The sequence below is a fragment of the Phytophthora sojae genome, assembly GCF_000149755.1.
Source record: "Phytophthora sojae unplaced genomic scaffold PHYSOscaffold_7, whole genome shotgun sequence".
In the NCBI taxonomy this organism is placed as follows: Eukaryota; Oomycota; class Peronosporomycetes; order Peronosporales; family Peronosporaceae; genus Phytophthora; species Phytophthora sojae.
Genome location: NW_009258121.1, coordinates 3,347,099 through 3,367,403, shown reverse-complemented (window position 1 = coordinate 3,367,403; position 20,305 = coordinate 3,347,099). Strand labels below are relative to the sequence as shown.

The 20,305-nt window shown below is 53.9% G+C and overlaps 7 protein-coding genes across 7 annotated transcripts; 4 read left to right on the top strand and 3 right to left on the bottom strand.

Annotated features, from left to right (window-relative positions):
* Positions 1–3,478: 3,478 nt before the first annotated feature.
* Positions 3,479–8,693, top strand: PHYSODRAFT_336944 (hypothetical protein; the record flags this gene model as incomplete). The annotated part of the gene is made up of 2 exons (XM_009534564.1): positions 3,479–3,677; positions 7,036–8,693. 2 exons carry the CDS (start codon positions 3,479–3,481, stop codon positions 8,691–8,693), a joined length of 1,857 nt encoding a protein of 618 aa, XP_009532859.1.
* Positions 8,694–9,146: 453 nt separating this feature from the next.
* PHYSODRAFT_304139 (hypothetical protein) lies at positions 9,147–9,792 on the top strand (the record flags this gene model as incomplete). Its single annotated transcript, XM_009534563.1, has 3 exons — positions 9,147–9,285; positions 9,353–9,566; positions 9,639–9,792. The coding sequence occupies 3 exons, from the start codon at positions 9,147–9,149 to the stop codon at positions 9,790–9,792; spliced, it is 507 nt and encodes a 168-aa protein (XP_009532858.1).
* Positions 9,793–9,914: 122 nt separating this feature from the next.
* PHYSODRAFT_517942 (hypothetical protein) lies at positions 9,915–12,806 on the bottom strand (the record flags this gene model as incomplete). Its single annotated transcript, XM_009534562.1, has 4 exons — positions 9,915–10,075; positions 10,129–10,404; positions 10,475–11,839; positions 11,918–12,806. The coding sequence occupies 4 exons, from the start codon at positions 12,804–12,806 to the stop codon at positions 9,915–9,917; spliced, it is 2,691 nt and encodes an 896-aa protein (XP_009532857.1).
* A 384-nt stretch (positions 12,807–13,190) lies between these two features.
* On the top strand, positions 13,191–14,351 carry PHYSODRAFT_304137 (hypothetical protein; the record flags this gene model as incomplete). Its single annotated transcript, XM_009534561.1, has 5 exons — positions 13,191–13,364; positions 13,440–13,601; positions 13,668–13,894; positions 13,936–14,188; positions 14,274–14,351. The coding sequence occupies 5 exons, from the start codon at positions 13,191–13,193 to the stop codon at positions 14,349–14,351; spliced, it is 894 nt and encodes a 297-aa protein (XP_009532856.1).
* Positions 14,352–16,222: 1,871 nt separating this feature from the next.
* PHYSODRAFT_515674 (hypothetical protein) lies at positions 16,223–16,654 on the top strand (the record flags this gene model as incomplete). The annotated part of the gene is made up of 1 exon (XM_009534560.1): positions 16,223–16,654. One exon carries the CDS (start codon positions 16,223–16,225, stop codon positions 16,652–16,654), a length of 432 nt encoding a protein of 143 aa, XP_009532855.1.
* A 274-nt stretch (positions 16,655–16,928) lies between these two features.
* On the bottom strand, positions 16,929–17,634 carry PHYSODRAFT_286989 (hypothetical protein). The gene has a single exon (XM_009534559.1). It carries the CDS (start codon positions 17,458–17,460, stop codon positions 17,101–17,103), a length of 360 nt encoding a protein of 119 aa, XP_009532854.1. The 5' UTR covers positions 17,461–17,634; the 3' UTR covers positions 16,929–17,100.
* Positions 17,635–18,503: 869 nt separating this feature from the next.
* PHYSODRAFT_517720 (hypothetical protein) lies at positions 18,504–19,659 on the bottom strand (the record flags this gene model as incomplete). The annotated part of the gene is made up of 2 exons (XM_009534558.1): positions 18,504–19,034; positions 19,108–19,659. 2 exons carry the CDS (start codon positions 19,657–19,659, stop codon positions 18,504–18,506), a joined length of 1,083 nt encoding a protein of 360 aa, XP_009532853.1.
* Between the last annotated feature and the right edge of the window lie 646 nt (positions 19,660–20,305).

The following is a 20,305-nucleotide window of genomic DNA, read 5'->3' as shown; positions in this document are numbered from 1 at the left end:
CCAGCAGTGCATCCTCAGGCATCTCTTCGCCAGGAATCTCCATGATAACACCTTTGGCTTTCAGCGCTGCAATCTCCTCCATTTCGCCCATCAGAAAGAACTCTCGCCACTTAGAACGCATCATCTCAGGTGGTTCCGAGGAATCTTCACATTACTTGCTCTTATGGGTCGTCCATTCTTGTCCAGAGTACGCGAGGTATTGAGCGCAGCGTTCATCACATAGTCCTTCAAGTAGCTGGGACGGCGACGCTCGTCGTACTCGCGAAGACCGGTGCGTGTCTTCTTCACATCTGTCTTTGCTGCATCTCCCTCGACGCGCACCTCTTCCGACGGAGTTTCGTCACGATGCGACCGCTTCCCGATATTCATCGGCAGTGGGAACATCACACTAGCGTCAATAATCTCGCCAGCCGCTGCATGACCACTCGAATGCACCCTCTTGACCGATTCGGTCTCACCGAAGTCCTCTTGCAGTGACTGAGTGCGCGACAGGTTTGCATCTCCCTCGTGCTCGTCCGGAGCCAAGACACTTGCCACAGTAACATCATCACCATTGAGAATTTCATCAGCTTCCTCTTCCTCAGCATCACTATGCACTCCTCCTACCAGCGATTACCCACACGTTCCGGTTACCGACACGGCGTCGTCACCCCCAGCAGCACCGTCGTCTTCTTCAGCAGCGTCCTCACCGCTGTCAGTGACTTTCTCATCATCGTTCGCAGGAGTCGCAAGCGTACGAATTCCACACTTGCCTCCATCGAGGCGCTTGCCAGTGCCGCCAGTCTCGTCGGTACCACCACTGTTGTCCTGCTGCTCTTCATTCACTGACTCTTCATCAACAACAGCTTGGCTTTCATCTCCCGCCTCGAGAATAACATTCTCGTCAACGGCGTCCTCAAAAGTAGACTGCATTTTACCGCTTTGCTCTAGTCCCGACACTACTGTACTCGCCCGTGTAGCCATGTTCGTATTTGAAGCCTGATCGGCATCACCAATATCACTTCCGTCGGTGTCGCTGGCGTCGGTCACCGTGCGTCTGACGAAGTGCAGCGACTCCAAGTCCTCGTCATCCACGTCCACTTCGTAGCGATCACGGTACATGACGTCCTCAGCCACTCTCAGATCAGGAACGAACTTAGCAGTGTGCTCGTCAGGAAAATAGACCTTACATCCGATCACGTCTTCTGCATACCCGCGCACAAAGCCAATTCTAGCGTTATTGTGGTGCTTCTTCCGCTGAGGAGACACCGGCACGTGTACATAAGCCAGTGTACCAAACTTCCGGATATGGTGCACGTCCGGCTGAATCCCAAACATCATCTCGTAAGGAACACCGCCTGTGCCCTTATTGTACACACGATTCTTCACGTACACCGCGTTTCGCAGTGCTTCCGGCCATAGGCTCCGGGGGAAGCCTGCTTGCGCCATCGTCGCCTTCGCCATGCCCTCCAGCGACTGATGAGTCCGCTCGCACAAGTTGAGTTGTGAGGATTTAGGGCCGACTTTCACATGTTCAATCCCTTGCGAATCGTACCAGGTTGTCATTTCATCGTTGAAAAACTCCCCGCCCTTATCCGTCAGCACTTGCTGCACTTTGTACAACGCACCCCTGACATTACGACCCGCCTGCCGCTCGGCCCAGAGAACATACTCCTGCATGAGTCTGTTGATCACAGGACTTTGCTTGTCACTAAGCAGGTGTACCGTGACGAAGCGAGAGTATCCGTCCATAATGATCAGCACGGCCTGATACCGTGTACCGCAGTCTTTACTGGGGATTAGGAGGTCAGCGTACACAACCTGGTTCGGCTCCTTGGTTGTCCGATCCAAATTCTTCCTGTACGTCTTCCTCTTCTGTTTGCCCAGATGACATGCATCGCATGTGTCCTCTTTCCGCTGAGTCAGCAGCATCCCACGCACTAGACCTTTGTCCACCATGGTCTTCAAATATTGTGGACAAGTGTGGCACAGACGCTCGTGCCAAAGTGCCAGTGAGCCGACTCCCTCTGCAGCAGTGTAGTTGCACAGAGCACGATCCTGAGGGGTGAATTGCTCTCGCTCACCAGGGCCAATCACCTGGAACCCCCAAGTAGATTCCTGCGGAGTAGCGACAGCCACTGCTCTCCCCTCTCTTAAGACGACGAAGCTTCGAGTTGCAATGTCATGGTCAAACTCAAATCCTTGAGCGTACGCTAGTCCCGGTGAAAACAGTCCATACTCAGCTCCAGGGATGAAAAACACATCGTCCAGAAACATTACAACTTGTTCACTACCGACTTCTGTGGCCAATGCCACCGTTCCTACGCCCGCAATGCGTGAAGCAATAGTTGGAGTCACTCCACGGACAGTCCGTATGCCCGCCGTGTCAGCCGTGAACGACACAAAGTCCGAGCGATTCCCCGTCACATGTGAGTTTGACGCAGTGTCGAAGAACCACCACCCACTGCCGTAGTCCGCAGCACCTTGATCACTGTCCTCCAGTAGTACCTCAGTACCTTCTGCACCGTGATCACTAAGTAGTTCCTGGTTCTACGTGCTCGTCATGTGCATTTCGTAGCTCCTCGTGCATCTCTGGCTGCTCCTCCGCCACTAACCCCGTCACAACACCAGGATCCGCATCATCCTGCGTCGGACTCGATGAAACACCACTCTCCTGGTGCAGGGTACAATTTCCCCGCGGTTTTCGCTTCTGCTCAAAGTCATCAGCACCGCTTTGCTTCTTTGTCCTCTCCGGGCAATTTGCCTTGAGATGTTTATCACTCCCGCAGACATAACACAGCCGCGTCTTCTTTGACCCACTAGTCCTGCTCTGCTCACCTCCTTTGCCACTTCCATCTCGTTGCCCACCATGGCCCCCTTGCTTCTCACTACGCTTGCCTCTGAACTCTTTCTGTCGAGCGGCCGCAGCAAGAATCAATTCTCGAACCCGCTTCGGTGTGTACACGCTCGGGTCCGCGCCGTAGTAAATGGAAGACTTCAACCGCTCAAACTCAATCTGGTCCGGCAAACTCTCAAGCAGCATATCCACCATTCTATTATGGGCAATAACATGCTGCAAGTCCGCCAACTCGGTCTTGAGGTTGAACATCCTGCAAAGATGGAGGTTCGTGTCTCCTCCAGGCGTCAGCTTCATGCTCCACATCTCGTTCTCCACGCGACGAATCGTGTAGGTCTTGATGGCTTCATTCTGCTTGCCCTCGTACAGGATGCAGAGCTCCGCCCACATCTCCGATCCGGTCTCCTTGTCGCGTATCTGCTGAAGAACGTCCGGCGGCACGGACGTACCCACCATGCGCATGATCTTGAGCTGCGCTGCGTCGAAAGCCTCCAGCCTCTCCGCACTCGCAGTCGCGAGTATCGCCCTGGTCAGGTCTCCGACCGCGATCTCCTTGAGCTTGTTCTCCTTGAACACGTTCATCATGGCCCACTTGTACGTCTGCCAATCCTTGCCGCTCCAGTTCTTCGGCACCCCTTCGTTATGCTCACGACTGCGAGTGCGGAGAGGCTGGAGGCTTTCGACGCAGCGCAGCTCAAGATCATGCGCATGGCGGGTACGTCCGTGCCGCCGGACGTTCTTCAGCAGATACGCGACAAGGAGACCGGATCGGAGATGTGGGCGGAGCTCTGCAACCTGTACGAGGGCAAGCAGAATGAAGCCATCAAGGCCTACACGATTCGTCGCGTAATCTAAGCTCAGCCATACATTTCATACATTCTCAACACTTTTTTTTTTAACTAAGTCAGCAGTAACGCCGAGTCGAACCAGTACGTATATGAACGCTGAAAGATGAACGAACAATAGCTCTCCATTACCCAGTGCTAATCGCAACATTTAATTGCGGGGGCACATGCTGTGTCGACGCTTGCCATGGCAGTTGTATGTGTAGTGTCCCTGGATAGCGAAGAGCAAATGCAGCACCTTCCCTTAGGGTCTGACCCGCTGAAGCCGCCCACGTTTGAGCCTCCGCCGAACACCCATACCAGAGCTGCCGTATCAGCTAGTTGTCGTGATCGTGATCGTCCTCAACGAAGTCGCCCACGACGCTACCGTAGCGAGCCCTCAGTCTTGATGGTTGCTGGTCTGCGCGCGTCATCTCCTGCCCGTCGAGATCCAGGCCAGCATGCCACCCGAGACCGAATCACCTGTACTCGAAGCCCTCGGCCACTTTGTTTCCTGATACGAGTAGAACGGAGTCATCGGCGTGGGTGGTGAGCATAGAATTAGACTTTTGTTGAGCGCCATATCGCTGACGATGTCCTTGTCGAAGAAGAGCTGGCCGTATTAGCGTGCTTCAACGCCGACTTGGCAATAAATTACAACCGCCTACGCCGGCCCAGTCTCGGCCAGCTTTTCGTGATGATGAAGAGGTAAAGTTATACTATTGTGCAGGTGGGGCAGCCTATGGCATGTTTGCTGTTGCGGTGAGGCCAAGCACAGGCAAAACTGCGATGCTATGTTAATTTAATTCTGATTGGACAAAATACTACAATTTTGTGTGTCCTGGTAATGTCCTGTAAAATCCGTTTAAGAATCATTTCGGAACCAGATCGGCTTCAAAACAAGACTTGAGCACCTTGTATTCAAAGCCTCTATGATTTACTGCTAAGTAGGAGTGGGGATTTATTGTATTACCTAGGATTAATTCTATTTTCGACAGCTACTTTCAATGCCATCAATGTTTTAAATCGAAATCGTATTCAAATAAATTTTCTTTAAATTGAGATTTACAGAAAATTCATGCATGGCTTTATTGTGCTTTGTATCAGTTTGCCCTCATATTTAGTGCACTAAATAGTGCATGTAATAGAAAGTCAGACTCAGTCCAGAAACTAAACTCTCTAATACAGTTCTTACAGGATTTGCCAATTGCGTGCGCATATTGATTATTCTGGTGCATGTTCCGTTTGACTTATGGAGAGGATAAACTGCCGGTTTGCAGCACTCTGATACGCATTGCGTGGAGTCAATGCAGGAGAGAGTCGTGTCGTCCCCACCGGGATATCTGGGAAATTAGCTGCTCTCTCTCCTCGGGCCGCATTTGCGCTACCATCTCGGCGAGATCGGGGTGAAATCTCGCGGCGTGGCAACGATAAAGTTATCGAGGCTGGGATTAAACCCGGTGGGGTCGGCACAATACCGAACGTGACAGCCAACGCTCGTTTGGCCTGTAGTTTTTCCAGGCGCACGACTTGTGGTGTCATTTTGTCGAAGAGTGCTGGAAATGCTCCTTGGTACTTCAAGAAGAGTTTGTGAGATCGTGAAGTGGTAAAATGAGTCGGTAAAAAGATTTTACGTACTCTATCAGGAAAATACGACCCAGGGCCGCGCTGTGGGGCTTGGTGAGGAGAACCGTTGAACCTCGGTACGCTTGACTTCAGAGCAGGCACAATGTTGCCCTTCCTTTTGAGCTGAGTACCAAGGTCGCTGGACTCTTGGGGGTTGTAGAACCGCTGGACAGTAGCTGTGGGGGTCGGATTTACGTTTCGCTCAGTGCGATAAAGTGACAACGGTTTGTATCTCTGAGCATTGCCAGCGAGCGAGTTCCATTCTTCATGAAAGAGAGACCCGGGACCTCGTGCTGCTGCAAGCTCTAATTACGAGCATTAATCGTGAGTTAATTGACAGAAATGCGAACGAAGAGCTCGTAAAACGTTCCTACCGTCTCCTGGATCAGCGAAGAGCGTGGGGCGGAATGGTGCGTATTGCAGCTGTCCGTCGGGATCGCGATTCGTGCGCAACTCCATCGGCAGCAGCATTTGTAAAGTGCCCCTTGCCGTATTATTTTAGAAAGGTGGCCGGGCCGTCAAGAATAGAGTGCACTCAGGAGTACGCACGAAGCCAAGGCATTAAACTAAAGCAAAAAAAGCTCGCTGCCTATCGGTACTAGGATGCATAAATGCCAATAATGGGGACGCTGGTTTCCATCGTAGTGAGCGTGCTCTGTGTTTCCTTTTTTGGACTCAGCGCTATGTGAATTACCTCGTCGGAGATGACAATCAGAAAACTATCCCAGGGTACGGATGTTGATGCTATGATCTTGGGAGCTGGTACAACGTTCTTAGTACATGTACATACTACGTAGCGCTATGCAAGTGCCGCGGCGTTCTCGACTCATATAATGTTTGTCTGTAAGCGTACTTTGGCTAGATTCTGAAGAGCCCAAAACGCACCTCGCCATATTTGCAGTGATTTTGATCGATGTTGTTCTTGTATTGCAAGCTGAACCCAATAGTTTAGGTTCGAGTGAAACGACAGCGCTGCTCTTTTCGTTTAAGACAACGCCAGGTGACGCGCTTCGTGGCTTTGCTCCACGTGCGACGGAGCCACCTGGCCGGCCACCAACCTTACGCATCAAGCGCGTTGATTGTCTAATCTGTTCACATCCTAGGCCTTTCCTTTTACCGGTACTGTATCCTCGCCCCGAATATTTAGCTCTCCTCCATCGCCGCTTGTGCAGATTCGCTTTTTGTGTGACGATTTGAGGAAACCCCACACGTAAAGCGGGTGTCGCCCATATCTACAGTATCTAACATGCGGACACGGGGCGCGGAACGACAGGCTCCAGCTCATTGAAGCGTTGTGCAGATGGGATCAAGCCTAGATTGGGGACGCGTGCTGTGATAGCCCAGCACTTGTATCCTTTACAGCTCGCCTCTCGAGCCGAGTGTAGCTGCAATTTCTGCATCGGTAACTCGCTAGTGAGTTCTATCCAGTAGTAATTACCAGTAGAGTGAGCTTCTTTTGCAAGTTCTACGTTGTTGACATGCAGCTTGGCCTACATGTATAATGATCGGTCCTATCCTAAAGTGCACACACGTCCTGAACTTCAGGACTTGGGTTTTGATTATGACCGCGCGTGATTGGTCGGCAGATGGGGCCTGCAATTTCCGCCACACACACGAGGGCCGTCACCCGTTGAAAAGGAGGATAACGAAAGCTCGCTTCCGGTGGCGCCTCCATCAGAAATGGAGGAGATCTCGGCGCCCATATGCCTTCCGCCTCCATCTGCCCGCGGTCGTCACCTTGTCGTGCAGGAGCAACAGAGCCCGAGCTAACAGTAAGATCGGCCAAGATCTCGCGGCCGCCCATTCGCGGAAAAACGGCCCAATCCGCGCGCGCCGTCCCTTCAGTTCAAGCGCGCGGCCGCCCAACCGCCGAGCCACGCACTATTGAATCCGCCAAGTGCCACGCAAGCGCCGCCGATCCAAGAGCAAGCCCCAACAGCCCAAGAGCCCCTAGCGACTACAAACACATTAGATCCACCATGTCCGAGTTCAAAATGACCATCTGCTGCATGGGCGCCGGCTACGTGGGCGGCCCCACCATGGCCGTGATCGCTGCCAACTGCCCGGACGTCAAGGTCGTGGTCGTGGACGTGTCCGAGAAGCAGATCGCCAAGTGGAACGCGCCCGACGAGATCCCCATCTACGAGCCGGGCCTCAAGGAGCTCGTGGACGCGCGCCGCAACAAGAACCTCTTCTTCTCCACGGACCTGGACAAGTACATCAACGAGGCCGACATCATCTTCGTGTGCGTCAACACGCCCACCAAGACGAGCGGCATCGGCGCCGGCAGCGCCGCCGACACCAAGAACTGCGAGGCCTGCGCGCGCAGGATCGCGGACGTGGCCACGGAGGGCAAGATCGTCGTCGAGAAGTCTACGGTGCCCGTGCGCACGTCCGAGAGCATCAAGGCCGTGCTGCGCGCCAACTCCAAGGGCCTCAAGTTCGAGGTGCTGTCCAACCCCGAGTTCCTGGCCGAGGGCACGGCCATCGACGACCTGCAGAAGCCCAGCCGCATCCTCATCGGTGGCGCCGAGACGGCCGAGGGCCACGCCGCCGTCGAGAAGCTCGTGAGCGTCTACGCGCACTGGGTGCCGCGCGAGCGCATCATCACGACCAACGTCTGGTCCTCGGAGCTGTCCAAGCTCGTGGCCAACGCCTTCCTGGCGCAGCGCATTTCGAGCATCAACTCGATCTCCGCCGTGTGCGAGGCCACGGGCGCCAACGTGCACGAAGTGGCCCGTGCCGTGGGCGCCGATGACCGCATCGGCGCCAAGTTCCTCAACTGCTCCGTGGGCTTCGGCGGCTCGTGCTTCCAGAAGGACATCCTGAACCTCGTGTACCTGGCCGAGAGCTTCCACCTGCCCGAGGTGGCCGACTACTGGCGCCACGTCGTGACCATGAACGAGTACCAGAAGACGCGCTTCGCCACGACCATGATCCGCCGCATGTTCAACACGGTGACCAACAAGAAGATCTGCATCTTCGGCTTCGCCTTCAAGAAGGACACGGGCGACGTGCGCGAGACCCCCGCGGCCACGATCGTCAAGTACCTGCTGGAGGAGAAGGCCAACGTGGCCGTGTACGACCCGCAGGTCATGCTCGAGGACATGATGCACGAGCTCGAGTACCAGGGCGTGAACCCCACCAACCACCCGCAGATGGAGAAGCTGCTCACAGTGTATAACGACCCGTACGAGGCCGCCAAGGACTCGCACGCCATCGCCGCGCTCACCGAGTGGGACGAGTTCAAGACGCTCGACTACGCCAAGATCTACGCCAACATGACCAAGCCCGCCTTCTTCTTCGACGGCCGCAACATCCTGCCGCACGACAAGATCGCCGAGCTCGGCGCCAAGGTGTACGTCATCGGCCGCGCCGACGTCATCTCGGGCGAGCTGCCCTTCTAGAGCGCCAGCCCCGAGCGCCAGCGTTTTATTCTTCGTGCTTTTTCCTAACGTAAATCAAATCAAGCCTTGAAAGCGCCTACACCTGTAGTGCACTGCACTGTGACCTGCTTGTCCTAGTCGCGTCAAGTCGTACAGGTCCAACCTAGTGGTGGTCTACAACGTGTCCATGAGACAAGGCAACAAAAGCTCTCCGCTACGCTCGACTAACCTAACCTTACCGCATCAACGGCGGAATGCGCGCGTCGCAGTCTTTGCTGTAGGTCTCTGCTGTAAAGCTAGCCTACGACGCTGTAAATGCAGATACATACAATACAGTAGTGCAGGCAACACCACTGCAGTGTTTCACTGCAGCTCGGCTCAATTCGTCAATTCGCTTCAAGTCCGCACTGCTGCCACCAGACCTCTTGTGCTGTGTTTTGTGGGACTTGTATCCCCGATCTATCGATCGACGTCATGGGCGAGACGTGCTCGGAATTCCTCGCGGGCGCGGGGCTCTTCATCTTCAACGGCGTGGACGTGGTCGCGGGCGTTGCGCTCTGCATCTACAGCCTCTACCTCGGCTCCAACCACTACGCGCCCGTGTGGCTCTACGGTGCGTCGGCAGCTCCAGTATCTGCCTTCCACAGCCACGGTCTCACTTTTGCGTCCTGTGCCAATAGTTCCACTGCTGGCCATCGGCAGCGTGTTGGTAGTCGCCTCGCTCATGAGCAGCTGCGGACTGGCCTTCCGAGGCTGCTCCAGGTGCCTGGCGCTGTCGTCCGACGCGCTGGTGTGGGTCTCGCTGGCTGAATTGGGTCTGGCGGTCGTCATCTTCACCCAAGGAGGGACCATCGATAAGTTCCTGCGAGAACACAGTGACGAACTCAAGCTCAGGTTGGTTGATTCATGCGTTGTTGGGCTCTGGTGGTGTTCTCTGTCTGATTTAGTAACGTGTGTACTGTGTAGTGGGGACCAATTGGCCCAATTCGAGCGTCACAAGTTCTACCCGGCGTACGCGTTGCTGGTGCTGTGCTTCATGGAAGCTCTGCGTCAACGCTACAGCACCACACTGCACCACGCCCGTCTCCGTCGCCAGTATCAGTACGAGATGCTGGCTTGAAAGGTCCATCATTAACCTCTCAAATCATGAAGAAATGGTGGTAAGTGAGGAACGTGCACTGAAAGTTGGGCCTTTAGAAGCCTGCCTAGTGAATCGTGTTGCGGCCGGCGTCGGTCACGTGGCTATCGGAAGAAATGTTGTTGACAGCACCGCCGGTCTCGGACGTGACAGCTCTTGGACGCGTTTTCTGCTTCTTCTCCTTCTTGCCGCCAAGACCCAGGATCTCGATGCACTTGTGCGTCCAGGAGCGCACCGTGAGTCCGAAGCCCTTCACGCCCATACCCTTCACGATCACAGGTTCGCCGTGGTGTCCCTGTTGGAGTTCGTCGTTGGTACTCAAGTCCAGCGTGAAATTCAGGAGGAACGGCAGCTCGTCTCGGTGGAAAGCGTACAGGATGAACGTCTTGGCCTTGTCGTGTTTGTCGTGCTTGGCATGTTTCGCCTTCTTGTTAGCAACAACGTTATTTTCCTCGTCCTGTTGCCTCAGTCCGGCGATTGTGCTGATCGATGGATCTCCACGCACGAAGCGGAAGCCGCTGGTAATCTCAGGACGTCGGCAGGACTCGGGGAGACACAGCAGTAAGCAATCCTTGTCCCTGAAATGCTCAAATACTGATACAATGGCAACATAACAGGTTAGAAGTTTGCACTCGACCCATGAGGTCAATAGTTCTGAGCTTACCGTTTGGAAGGAAGAGAGGCGCGCGTGTCTGGTGCGTGGGAACCATACTGAAGAGAGACACAATGGCTGCGTTATTGCGAAGCAAGCACCGTTCAGCTCCCCCTAGAAGCAGCTCGGCCACTTGATCGACGGGACGCGTTCCGTCAGCCTGGATCAACTCACAGACACCGCCGAGCGCGGTGACGACAGCTTTGCTGTGCGCGTGGAACTGCTCGAGTCGTGTACGCACAGTCTCCTCAGTATCGTCGCTGCGCTGAATGACGCGATCGGCTACTTCCGGCGGCGGGGGATTGAACGCCATGTGATACGTTTTACCCGTCTCCGGGTCAAGCCGTCGGCCAGCAATGCGCTTGACGACTTCATCGTCTGGCACATCCAGTGCCAGGACGCAGTCAGGAATTGTGCGAGCGGCGAGTAGGGCTTGTGCCTGGGCTTCAGTCCGCGGGAAGCCATCCAGAAGCCAGCCTCGGGCTTTGCAATCGGGCTGAGCTAGTCGCTCAAGCACCACGCCCACTATGAGCTCGTCCGGAACGAGCTGACCTCCGTCCATGTATCCCTGCGCTTGTTTCCCCAGTGACGTTCCATCGCGAATGGCCTGGCGAAGCATGTCACCAGTAGACAAGTGCACGACGTGTAGCGCGCGCACCAGAAGCTCGCACTGTGTGCCTTTACCACTCGCTGGAGCTCCCGTGATGATCAAGCGTGGCGGATTTCGCACTCGAAGAGGACCGCGAGACCCTCGGGCTCGGTAGATTTCATGCACCAGCTTCCTCGTAGTGGTGTCTCGAGATTTAGCGGCGTCAACGTGGATCACGGTCGAAATCTTGACAAAGTTTTGGCGCACAGCCTCTCGATACTCTCGGTACAGGGCGAGTCTGCGACCCACCGGTGCGGAAGACGGCGCTGCCTTCGCTTCGCTTTCTCCATCGTCGTCGCCGTCACGCTGACTCGCATCGTCGTCCGACAACTCAAGAATCGCCACTACATCGGGCTTTGCACCGTGACCGATCAGCACGCGCGCTTGGGTATCCGTGCGAGGAAATCCCTCCAACAGCCAGCCTCGAGCCTTGCAGTCTGGTTGAACCAAGCGAGCTAGCACCAGATCTTGCACGATCTCGTCCGGAACAAGGTCACCGGCGTTCATAAGGCGGTTGAGGTCGGCGTATTTTCCTGACGCATCGCTGGCTGCCTCGCATAGGAGGTCTCCAGCGCAAACGTACACAACCCCAAACTCCTTTACCAGCCTCTTGCTCTGCGTGCCCTTGCCGGACCCGGTGGGTCCAAGCAAAATTATGTTAGGCGGTCCACCAACCGATCGAGTCAGACTTCGCGGAGAGCTTGTCTGTAGTGGAGTTGGTGCAGGCGCTGGCGCAATTGACGAGCTCGCGGCTGCTGGAGGCGGTGGCATTGGCGAGGAATCTGACGCTGCAACAGGCGCTGGACTTGGTGTCGATGTTGGGAGCTCTTCTGGCATTGGATTCGCCTTCCGGTAGATATCCGAGAACAACCGCGCGTAGCCGGCAACTTGGTCCGTGTCGATGGAGTCTGTACACGCCAACAGACCACACGGCTGCTGGGTGTCGATACACTGCGCGACAAAGCACGCTCGGTGTTCGTCCTGGTTCGTCAGCACGCGAGTCGGGTCTGTAGCAGCGTCGAACCAGGCGTTGACTGCGTGGCGCTTCTGGTCCTCGTTCTTCCTCACCATAGCTTGCAGTTGATCGGCCTCAGCCTCCGAGGACAGCGGTGAGCGCACGTACACACTGGGAATGTAGTCCGCTCTCACGGCGCGGTAGAACATGAGCAACCCTCCAGTGCTCAGCCCCACCGCATCGTAACACGAGAAGGTCTGCGAGAACACTCCGAGCTCCTCGACGTCCACGCCAACATGCACTGCCAAGACCACCCCACCCAGGTCCTGTTGAAGCTTAAACAATTGGTGCAGCAGCGCCGCCAGCACCTTACGCTCCGTGCTGACCTCGGGGTCGTAGCGGAACGCCATGAGCATCAAACAGCCATTGGGCTTGCCGAACAGCAGGCGCTTCTTGAGGTAGTCGCGAACCTCGGACCAGCGCGCAAGCGCCGCCGGGATCTGGTCGTCGAACGACGCGAAACCCGCGAGCGTTGCATGAGCTGCGGTTGCCGGTTCTTCGGTGGCAGTTGGGTCTTTTGGTGCTGGTAGCTCCGCGCAAAGCGTGACTTGCGACGTCTCGATCAACGCGCCGGCGTGAGTGAGCCCGAAGAGCTTGCGGCGCGTGCTCGAGTCTGGCGCCGACAGCAACTCCACCGCCGCTTCGTCCGCGCCGTTGCAGCCACGCACTGCGAGCTCCATGGTTCTCCTACGATCCTTCCTCTGCGCGTAGGGACCAAGTGATGCGGTGGTTGGCTAGATGAACTGGAAATGACGCCCCGCAAACGGCATCACAATCCAGATATAGCGTTCTATTTCGAAGCCACTCGCAGCACGCTTACGCCAAATGCGCTCAACTCTGCCGCAGCAGCAACCCGGTTCTTGTCGCCCATTTCTCCATAGGATGGATGTTGGTTGTGCTTCAGTATATTGCTTCGTGTTCGTGTTCGTGGTGTCCGTAGCATTCGTTGCTCATTACTTTTTCTCACACGTCGCAGATATCTTGTCGGCAGTCTGTATCTTTAGCTTTAGTGCTTTAGTGCCCGTTCCGCTACCCGTCACTATCACTGGTATTGTATCTTGAGCATGGCGCCAAGCGCGACCCCCGCGAGCGAGACTGTGCATCCGCGCATGTGGACGCGGTTCTTGGCCCCGTACTACGTGTGCAACGCGGTGGCGCTGCTCATGTACGCGCCGATCCGCTTCCAGCGGTCTAGCGAGACCCTCGCCGAGCGCGAAAACTTCCTCAACTTGCCACTGGTGAAAACAATTATTGATTTTCAGTAATAGTGGGGAGTTGACAATAACAATTATTGTATTGTATTATTGCGACAGGAACAAGAGATTTTCCTGCTGGCATTGGGTTCCTGGCTGCTCAACTACCGCAAGAAGGCGACGGCAGATGGAGTCGTCGCGCTCTTCTTCATGTATGGCAAGCTGGCGGTGCTGGCGTCGCTGTACTACTTGGACATTACCCTTTTCGGGTGGTACGCGCTGGTGTGCCTTGGTAATTATTTTTGGGAACAATTACTGTACAATAACTGTTCCGCTTTACTAACATAGAATCATTTGTTGTGTGCTGCAGCGCTGTTCTCGGCCGTGGGGCAGCCTCGATATGATGGTCCGTCCAAGATCACCGAGTTGGACCCGGCGATGGTGGAAAAATTGGTCAAGAAAGCTGCTGGCTCGAAGAAGAAGGGCCCGCCGAACTCGTGGCTGGTTTTCTACTACACTGACTGGAGTGACTCTTGCGTGGAGCTTGAGCCGATGCTCGCGGATCTATCGCTCAGGTACGAGGAAATGATATATATTTGAGCTGGCGCTTTTTGAGTGCAGGATTGGGTATTGATGGCGTCACTTGCCTCGGCACCGGAATGCTATGGGGCAGATACTCGTCGAGCACGTTGCAGTTTGGCAGGGTCGATGTAAACAAGTGGTCAGATCTGGCGGTGGAGAACCGAATCAACGTGTCGACGTCGTCGTGGCAGCTTCCGAGCATGATCCTGTTTCAGGATGGCCAAGAGGTTATGCGCTTGCCGCCCATTGATGAGAACGGGAAGGTCACGAAGACGATCCTCGACCGGGTACGGTGCGCGTCGCGGGCAGAATGCGTTCTACTTTACAGAATTGCTCACACTTGTGCTTCTGGTGACTATTTGTTGGATATAGGCGGGTCTTGTTGTTGTTTTCAGGCTTCAGGAACTGAAGGAAGGCAAGCCAACCGCCTTCAAACCCAAAACCAGTTAGAGCGAAAGGGTGGCGTGGAATCTCAGAGGGTGCCGAGTTCAGTGATGATAACGCTGTAGCAATGTGCCCGCTATGTTTGCATCGGTCTATTGCTGAAGAACGAAGCCTTACATTCCAATCCGCCACCAAACACCTCCGAGCCGCCTGTTTGCATCCCCCTCGAAGCGCATGATCTGGTATCGCAAGGCTTTTCGTAAAATATCAATTCGTTCGACGACGTGCTGGTGATAGCACCAGGTTTAGGCCGCACAGTACAGTACAACCATGATTTGCGAGGCAGTGTATAACGGGTCGGACCGCGAGAAGCTACCGATTGGATCGTGTTGCTGCTACAGAAAGTGTTATTAAACTAGCTGAGTAGCTCGAGTCGAGTTGCTAGTGGGCCGACCTCTTACGTACAGTAAAACTGTACATTTGACGACGCCCCCAAAGCATCAGCCTAAGCTTATCAGCGCTACTAGTCAATTTTTGAAGTGTAAGCCTAGGCTTTAGACCCCTGCCTTGCTGTAAGCTTCTGCTGTGCAGTCAAATGTATTTAGTACCTTTACCATATAGATAGTAAATAGTTCTAGCTATCTATACTAGTCATGGGCATCGAACCAGCTACAGAAACTACTGCGATGGTTTTCAGTACCTGCTGGGGGACAGAATAGCTGCCTTACTTGATCGCAGTCCGGTATTGCTAGCACAGTTATGCATCAAAACACCTCCTGCCAGCTGTGTTGCTCTTAATTAAAACTGCATGCACAGGTAGCAAGGGAACCAACCTGACCGAGGCTGCGCTTTGTTGCAAGTTTTTGCAAGCCTAGCTCGAGTCAGCACGAATGCTGCAAGTTTTTGCGAACCTAGCTCGAGTCGGCACGAATGCTGGTCATTCGTGAGCAAATAAGCTCCAACACAGCGTTGTGCTTTCGGATGGTTGCTATGTGCCCGTTGCACCAAGAGTGATGAGCTGATAGCCGTGCACTCAACCTAGCTATCGAGCTTCGGAGATGTAGCATGTCTGACATCGCCCAGCACGCCTTCCTGCGCGGCATCAAAATTGCCAGCAGCTCCTACCCTGCATCAAAAAGCAGTGCCAGCAATGCAACAATTCGTCATCGCATCTAAATCTTGCAGCGCCGAACACAAGCCCTTCGCTGAGGCAACACTCTCATGGGTCAAGATCGCCACGACAGAGTCCCAAGAGCGATCCGACGACCTCATACCGCCGTGATCGAAGGGGCGCCGTGCACTTATGTACCATTACTTTAAGGCCCTCCGATGACGGTGCCCTTACTGAAAGTCTGTGAGGAGTCTCTTGGCCCCTCGTCCGAGGGGCCCAAAAGCCCACTATACCCGAGTAAAATTCGGGGAGGTCGAGGGCTCCGCCCCCTGCTATACATTGCAACCCTAAACCTACTTATTTCATCTAATCAATCACCAGACACTACGGTAAGGAGAGGTATACCGGTACCAAGTCATTATAATGGGACTTCGTCCCAATGATAGCTTCAAATAATGGATGCGAGGCTTGTCTTTGCAGGACACAAAAACTAGTCTACAAGAATATATTACGGGGATCCAGTAATTTACGTATTCCTGTGCGTTGTATCAGCATAGGTTATAGTGGTCATTCATCGTAGTCAATGGTCTCTTTCACAGCAACATCTGTGACAGATAAGTACCTATAGGAGCACTTAATTATAGTATTGGAAAATACAAGGTACCGCATTTCGCATGTAGAGCGCCACAGCGACTTAAGCGATACACCTTTATTTTGACCAATCACCGTCCTTAAAAAATGTGTGTTAGATCGCACGTAGAGCGATACACCCTATATTGGGTACTTTACACATTTTTTTGAGCAACGCCGGAGCACCAGTTTGACAATGGCGCACAAGCGCCCGCAAGGAAGACCGAATCTTGGCGGGATCGGCCGTCATGTACAGCAGTACCAGCTGACAGGGGAAACTGTCGAGAAAAAGCTCGCAGTTGTCGCTCATTACAAGCAGTGTAAGGCTATCAAGACGACTATCAAGCACTATTATCCTAACCTTAGTAGCAGATCCTACAACAGCAAGCGCACTACGATTCTGCGGTGGGCTCGGGAGATCAAGCGTCTTAACGCCGCTGCGGCTGAAGGCAAGGGCACCCACAAGAAAGTGCGCAGCGTCGGTACGGCAACCGTGTTGTCGGCTGAGAGCGAGGCCTACTTGGCTCAATGGGTAAACGAGCTGCGAGATTCTACCAAGATGCTGCAGGATAAGGCTCTAGATGTAGCCGAGGAGGCTGAAGTACTCGGTTTTGCAACTGGGTGCTGAAAGCGTGGGGCGAGCTCTCCTCTGAGACAATATCCAATGGTTTTTGCGCGAGCGGATTGCTACCGAGCGATAACTGCATTGCCTGCGCAGAGTTGATCGCCGATCTAGAGGAGCTGCATCTACTACACCTTTGCCAATCCAAGTTGGCAGCAGTGTAAAACGGTGTGAAGTAACTTAAGTAAGATCCAAAAATCGGAAAATATTTTCTGAAATTAGTATTTAGAGCAATGTGGATTTAGTGGAGAGCAAACTCCAAAAAGCGACGGTCTCAAGTCGCAGTCTGCTTGCTGCCAGCGCCCGCAGCACGGCTGCTACAGGTAGTCGCCTGATGGAATCGTGAAGGACATCCCGTGCGCCACTAGCCTCCAATACCACCCAGGACAGGATGCGCCTACTGTCGAGACAGCCACCCGCCCGGGCCGCACGACAGTACCGAGCGAGCAGCTTCACCGTGAGAGGGGCTGGCTGGATCTCTGAACGACCTGTAGCGACACACATCTCAGCAGATGATGGCGGCGTGCGTCCCCAAGACAATGAAGAGCGACGGCGGTCTCTAGCGCGGCGAGAGAGACGGACTGCGCGGTCATTTTAAGCTGAGGGTGAGTCGCGGCCCTAGAGATTGGACACACGCTGCGTGACAGAGGGAAATACGGCAGGCGACGTGGCCACAGCGACGCGCAGATGGGGATGGGGCGAGAAGGATCAAAGGCGAGGAGGGGAGAAAGAGGAGGAAGGCGGAGGATGTGGAAGAACTCTGCAGTCAAGACGGCCCATGCCGTGCTCAAGCCACAATCGACCTGTACCATGCGAATTGCAGCTTCGCTTCATTGGATTTACCCATGATCTCCTTGATGGAACGAAGATTCCCAGCCGCGCTCTCCATCGCCGTTGCTGCACTGTACTATGTAGATACCCACAGCGAAGAATCCTGCGTGGTTTGCTCTGGACTAAATCCGCATTGAGTTACAGTAATTTTTGAAAAATATGTTTTTGAAAAATTAAAAATCTAATTACGGGACACCCCGTTTTGCCTTACACTGCTGCCAACTTGGATTGGCAAAGGTGTAGAGGGCGATCCTGTTGAGTTGAGCCATGACTTCTTGCTAGACGACATTGTAGAGGAAGCAGTCGTCTAACTTCAAAAATAGTCACCTGTCCCATTTTTTTTGGTTTTACATCAATTTTGGGTAAGGTGTGAAAATAACCCTAAGTACTTGGTATGGGTGTGTTTCTCAACATGCGAAATGCGGTACATTAATATTCAAAAAATTGGAGTAGCGTCTACTTTCAACGCCAACAAAAAACTCGAAGTCCTTTAAGTTCCTTAGTTTCGGTATGACTTTGGTATTTTGGTCTGGCACAAAAATCAAGTACCAAAGATATGTATTGAAGTTAGGGTGCCTACTAAACCTGCTGGGGCTGCTGAAGCTGCAAGCTAATCACCTTCCGTAGGTAGCACAACCTCAAGTAGCCTACCACTTCGTACAGAGAGTCCTTCCAGTAGTCAGACCAGGTTTCAGGAGTTGCACCAAACAGTAGTAGTTCCAACACCACCAAGCACCAAATGCCACACGACGTACCATCCCTCTGCTGGCAGTGGGCAATGACGTGGTAGTCCAGTTGATCGGTCATGTCCAGCATCTTCTCAACCACGGTGAGAACTGCTTCCTTCAGCGCGGACAAATTGCTAGTCAGTTGCATGGGGTCAAACAGGTAGCAGATCTTCGTCTCCTTATTCACGAAAAATGCACCCCAGCGGTTCCCCAAGTTAATCACGCTGATGACGAACTTGACCCTGGCATTCGCAGCGCCATATCCTTTTGCTGTGCGCATCTTCTGATCAGCATCATCAAAGCCGTAAAAACGAGTTGACAATGGCAACATCCAAATACTCGGATTGGAGTGCCAAAAGGCCACCGATGATAGACCCCGAGTGCAGCCAGAGCTTCTCTCGAAAATCCAGGAATTCACAGCCATGCATGTTGCACGAATTGACCCTAAGAAAATAAACCACACAGAAAATTATACAAATGTTCAGTACATTTTTGGTTAGGGCCTGAAAGCATTTACCCACCCGGCCGAAGATGTTGTGAACTGCGAAGCTAAACAGCTTGTAACGGTTCGCGTTGCTGTTATGAGTCGAGTCGACCAGAACAACCTCGGGGAAGGCTGCAAAGAGACGCTTCTGCCGCGCTGACTGGAACGTTATCACTTGCACCACGTTGGTCTCCTTGTCAATGACGAACTCCGCCACATTTCCAGTGTTCATCTCACAGAATTCGTCCAGCACGGAGACAGCGCGCTCCGCATCCGATCGGCCTCCGTTAAAGCACTTCTTAGCGTCCTGGATCATGTTATGCACGTCTCGTAGAATCGTTCGCTTGCCTTTATAGAACACCATACCAAATTTTGTTAGTGTTTCGTGCAATATACAGAATACACACCAAAACCACCAACCTGTTTTGGCTCGAAGATAACCCTAATATCCCTCGTGGCTTGGCCCCCGCCTTGCTCATGACTGCCACATCGCGGTGTAGCTCCGGATCCAAGACGCGTCTGTTCTCAGCATAGTTATACCACTGATGCTCGGTGAGAGAATGGCTGTGCGTTCCCGTTGCATTCACAACGATATGAAATCCAACGCCACTCGGTCGACAACAAACCCGTGCGTTGACACGAGCAGTACACGCCACAAAACGGACGGCGTCATGCTGCCGCAAGCCTTCTCCACGACTTTCGTACGGAATACCATGAGTGCACACGAACGTCCTGCTGTATTTCTCCCATGACTCTGGCAATAGTGTGTTACCTGTGCTCTGTCGGTGGGCGCGAACCTTTCTCGACTTCGGCTTACTTTGTTTCTTTTTGACCTCTTTCTGCGCGGCAGCAATTTGCTTGTTCCTGGACTTAATTGAAGTACTTGTGCGGGACGGGAAGCGCTGGTACGTAGCCTCTTGGAACTCGTCGAACGCTTCGTAGAAACTTTTCCACGACGACCAGTACATAGGAAATCCTTCCAAGTAGCCACCGACGACTGGTACATCTTCCACTCCACCTTGACTTTCCGATTCTTCGTCCTCGCACTAGACAGGCTTTTGGTTCGCTTTCGGGTTTTGGTGCTTCTTCGGTGTTTAGTGCGCCTTCAGTGTTTGATGCCACTTTGGGTTTTGGTACTTCTTCGGTGTCGGCACACTATTCGCAGCGAAATCGATGTCGCTAGCGCGTCCAATACCGTCACAAGAGGCTCCATCGTCATCGCCCTCAGGTGTTTGTCGATCGTCGTTGTAGTCCGAATCGCCACTGTTGTCCGGATACTCATCTTCATCCTCTTCCTCAAGCTGCGCCAATACATCCGCTAGCGCTGCTTCACCTTCACTTTCACCGTCGTTGTCAGCTGCCAGATGACTGGCCAGGCGGGACTCCCAACGCTCAGCTTGGTCGGCACGGGATTGACTGTATGCCCGGTCCGCTTCAGCGTTTCGGAGCCGATCCTCGTCAGCTTGGCAGCGTAGGGGGGAGCGTCTAGACTTCGGCACTGCGTTTTCTTGCTGCTGTCGCTTCTTCGCCCCAAGCCGTATCCGCTCTGCTTCTGCTTCTTCTGGTGGCGTGAGTGAGGGCGGATCGGTGGTGGGAGGAGCTTGGGCTGAGCTT

Excerpts from the sequence above, each read along its gene's own strand:
- PHYSODRAFT_286989 (XM_009534559.1), bottom strand. The coding sequence starts at position 17,460 with ATGGTACAGGTCGATTGTGGCTTGAGCACGGCATGGGCCGTCTTGACT.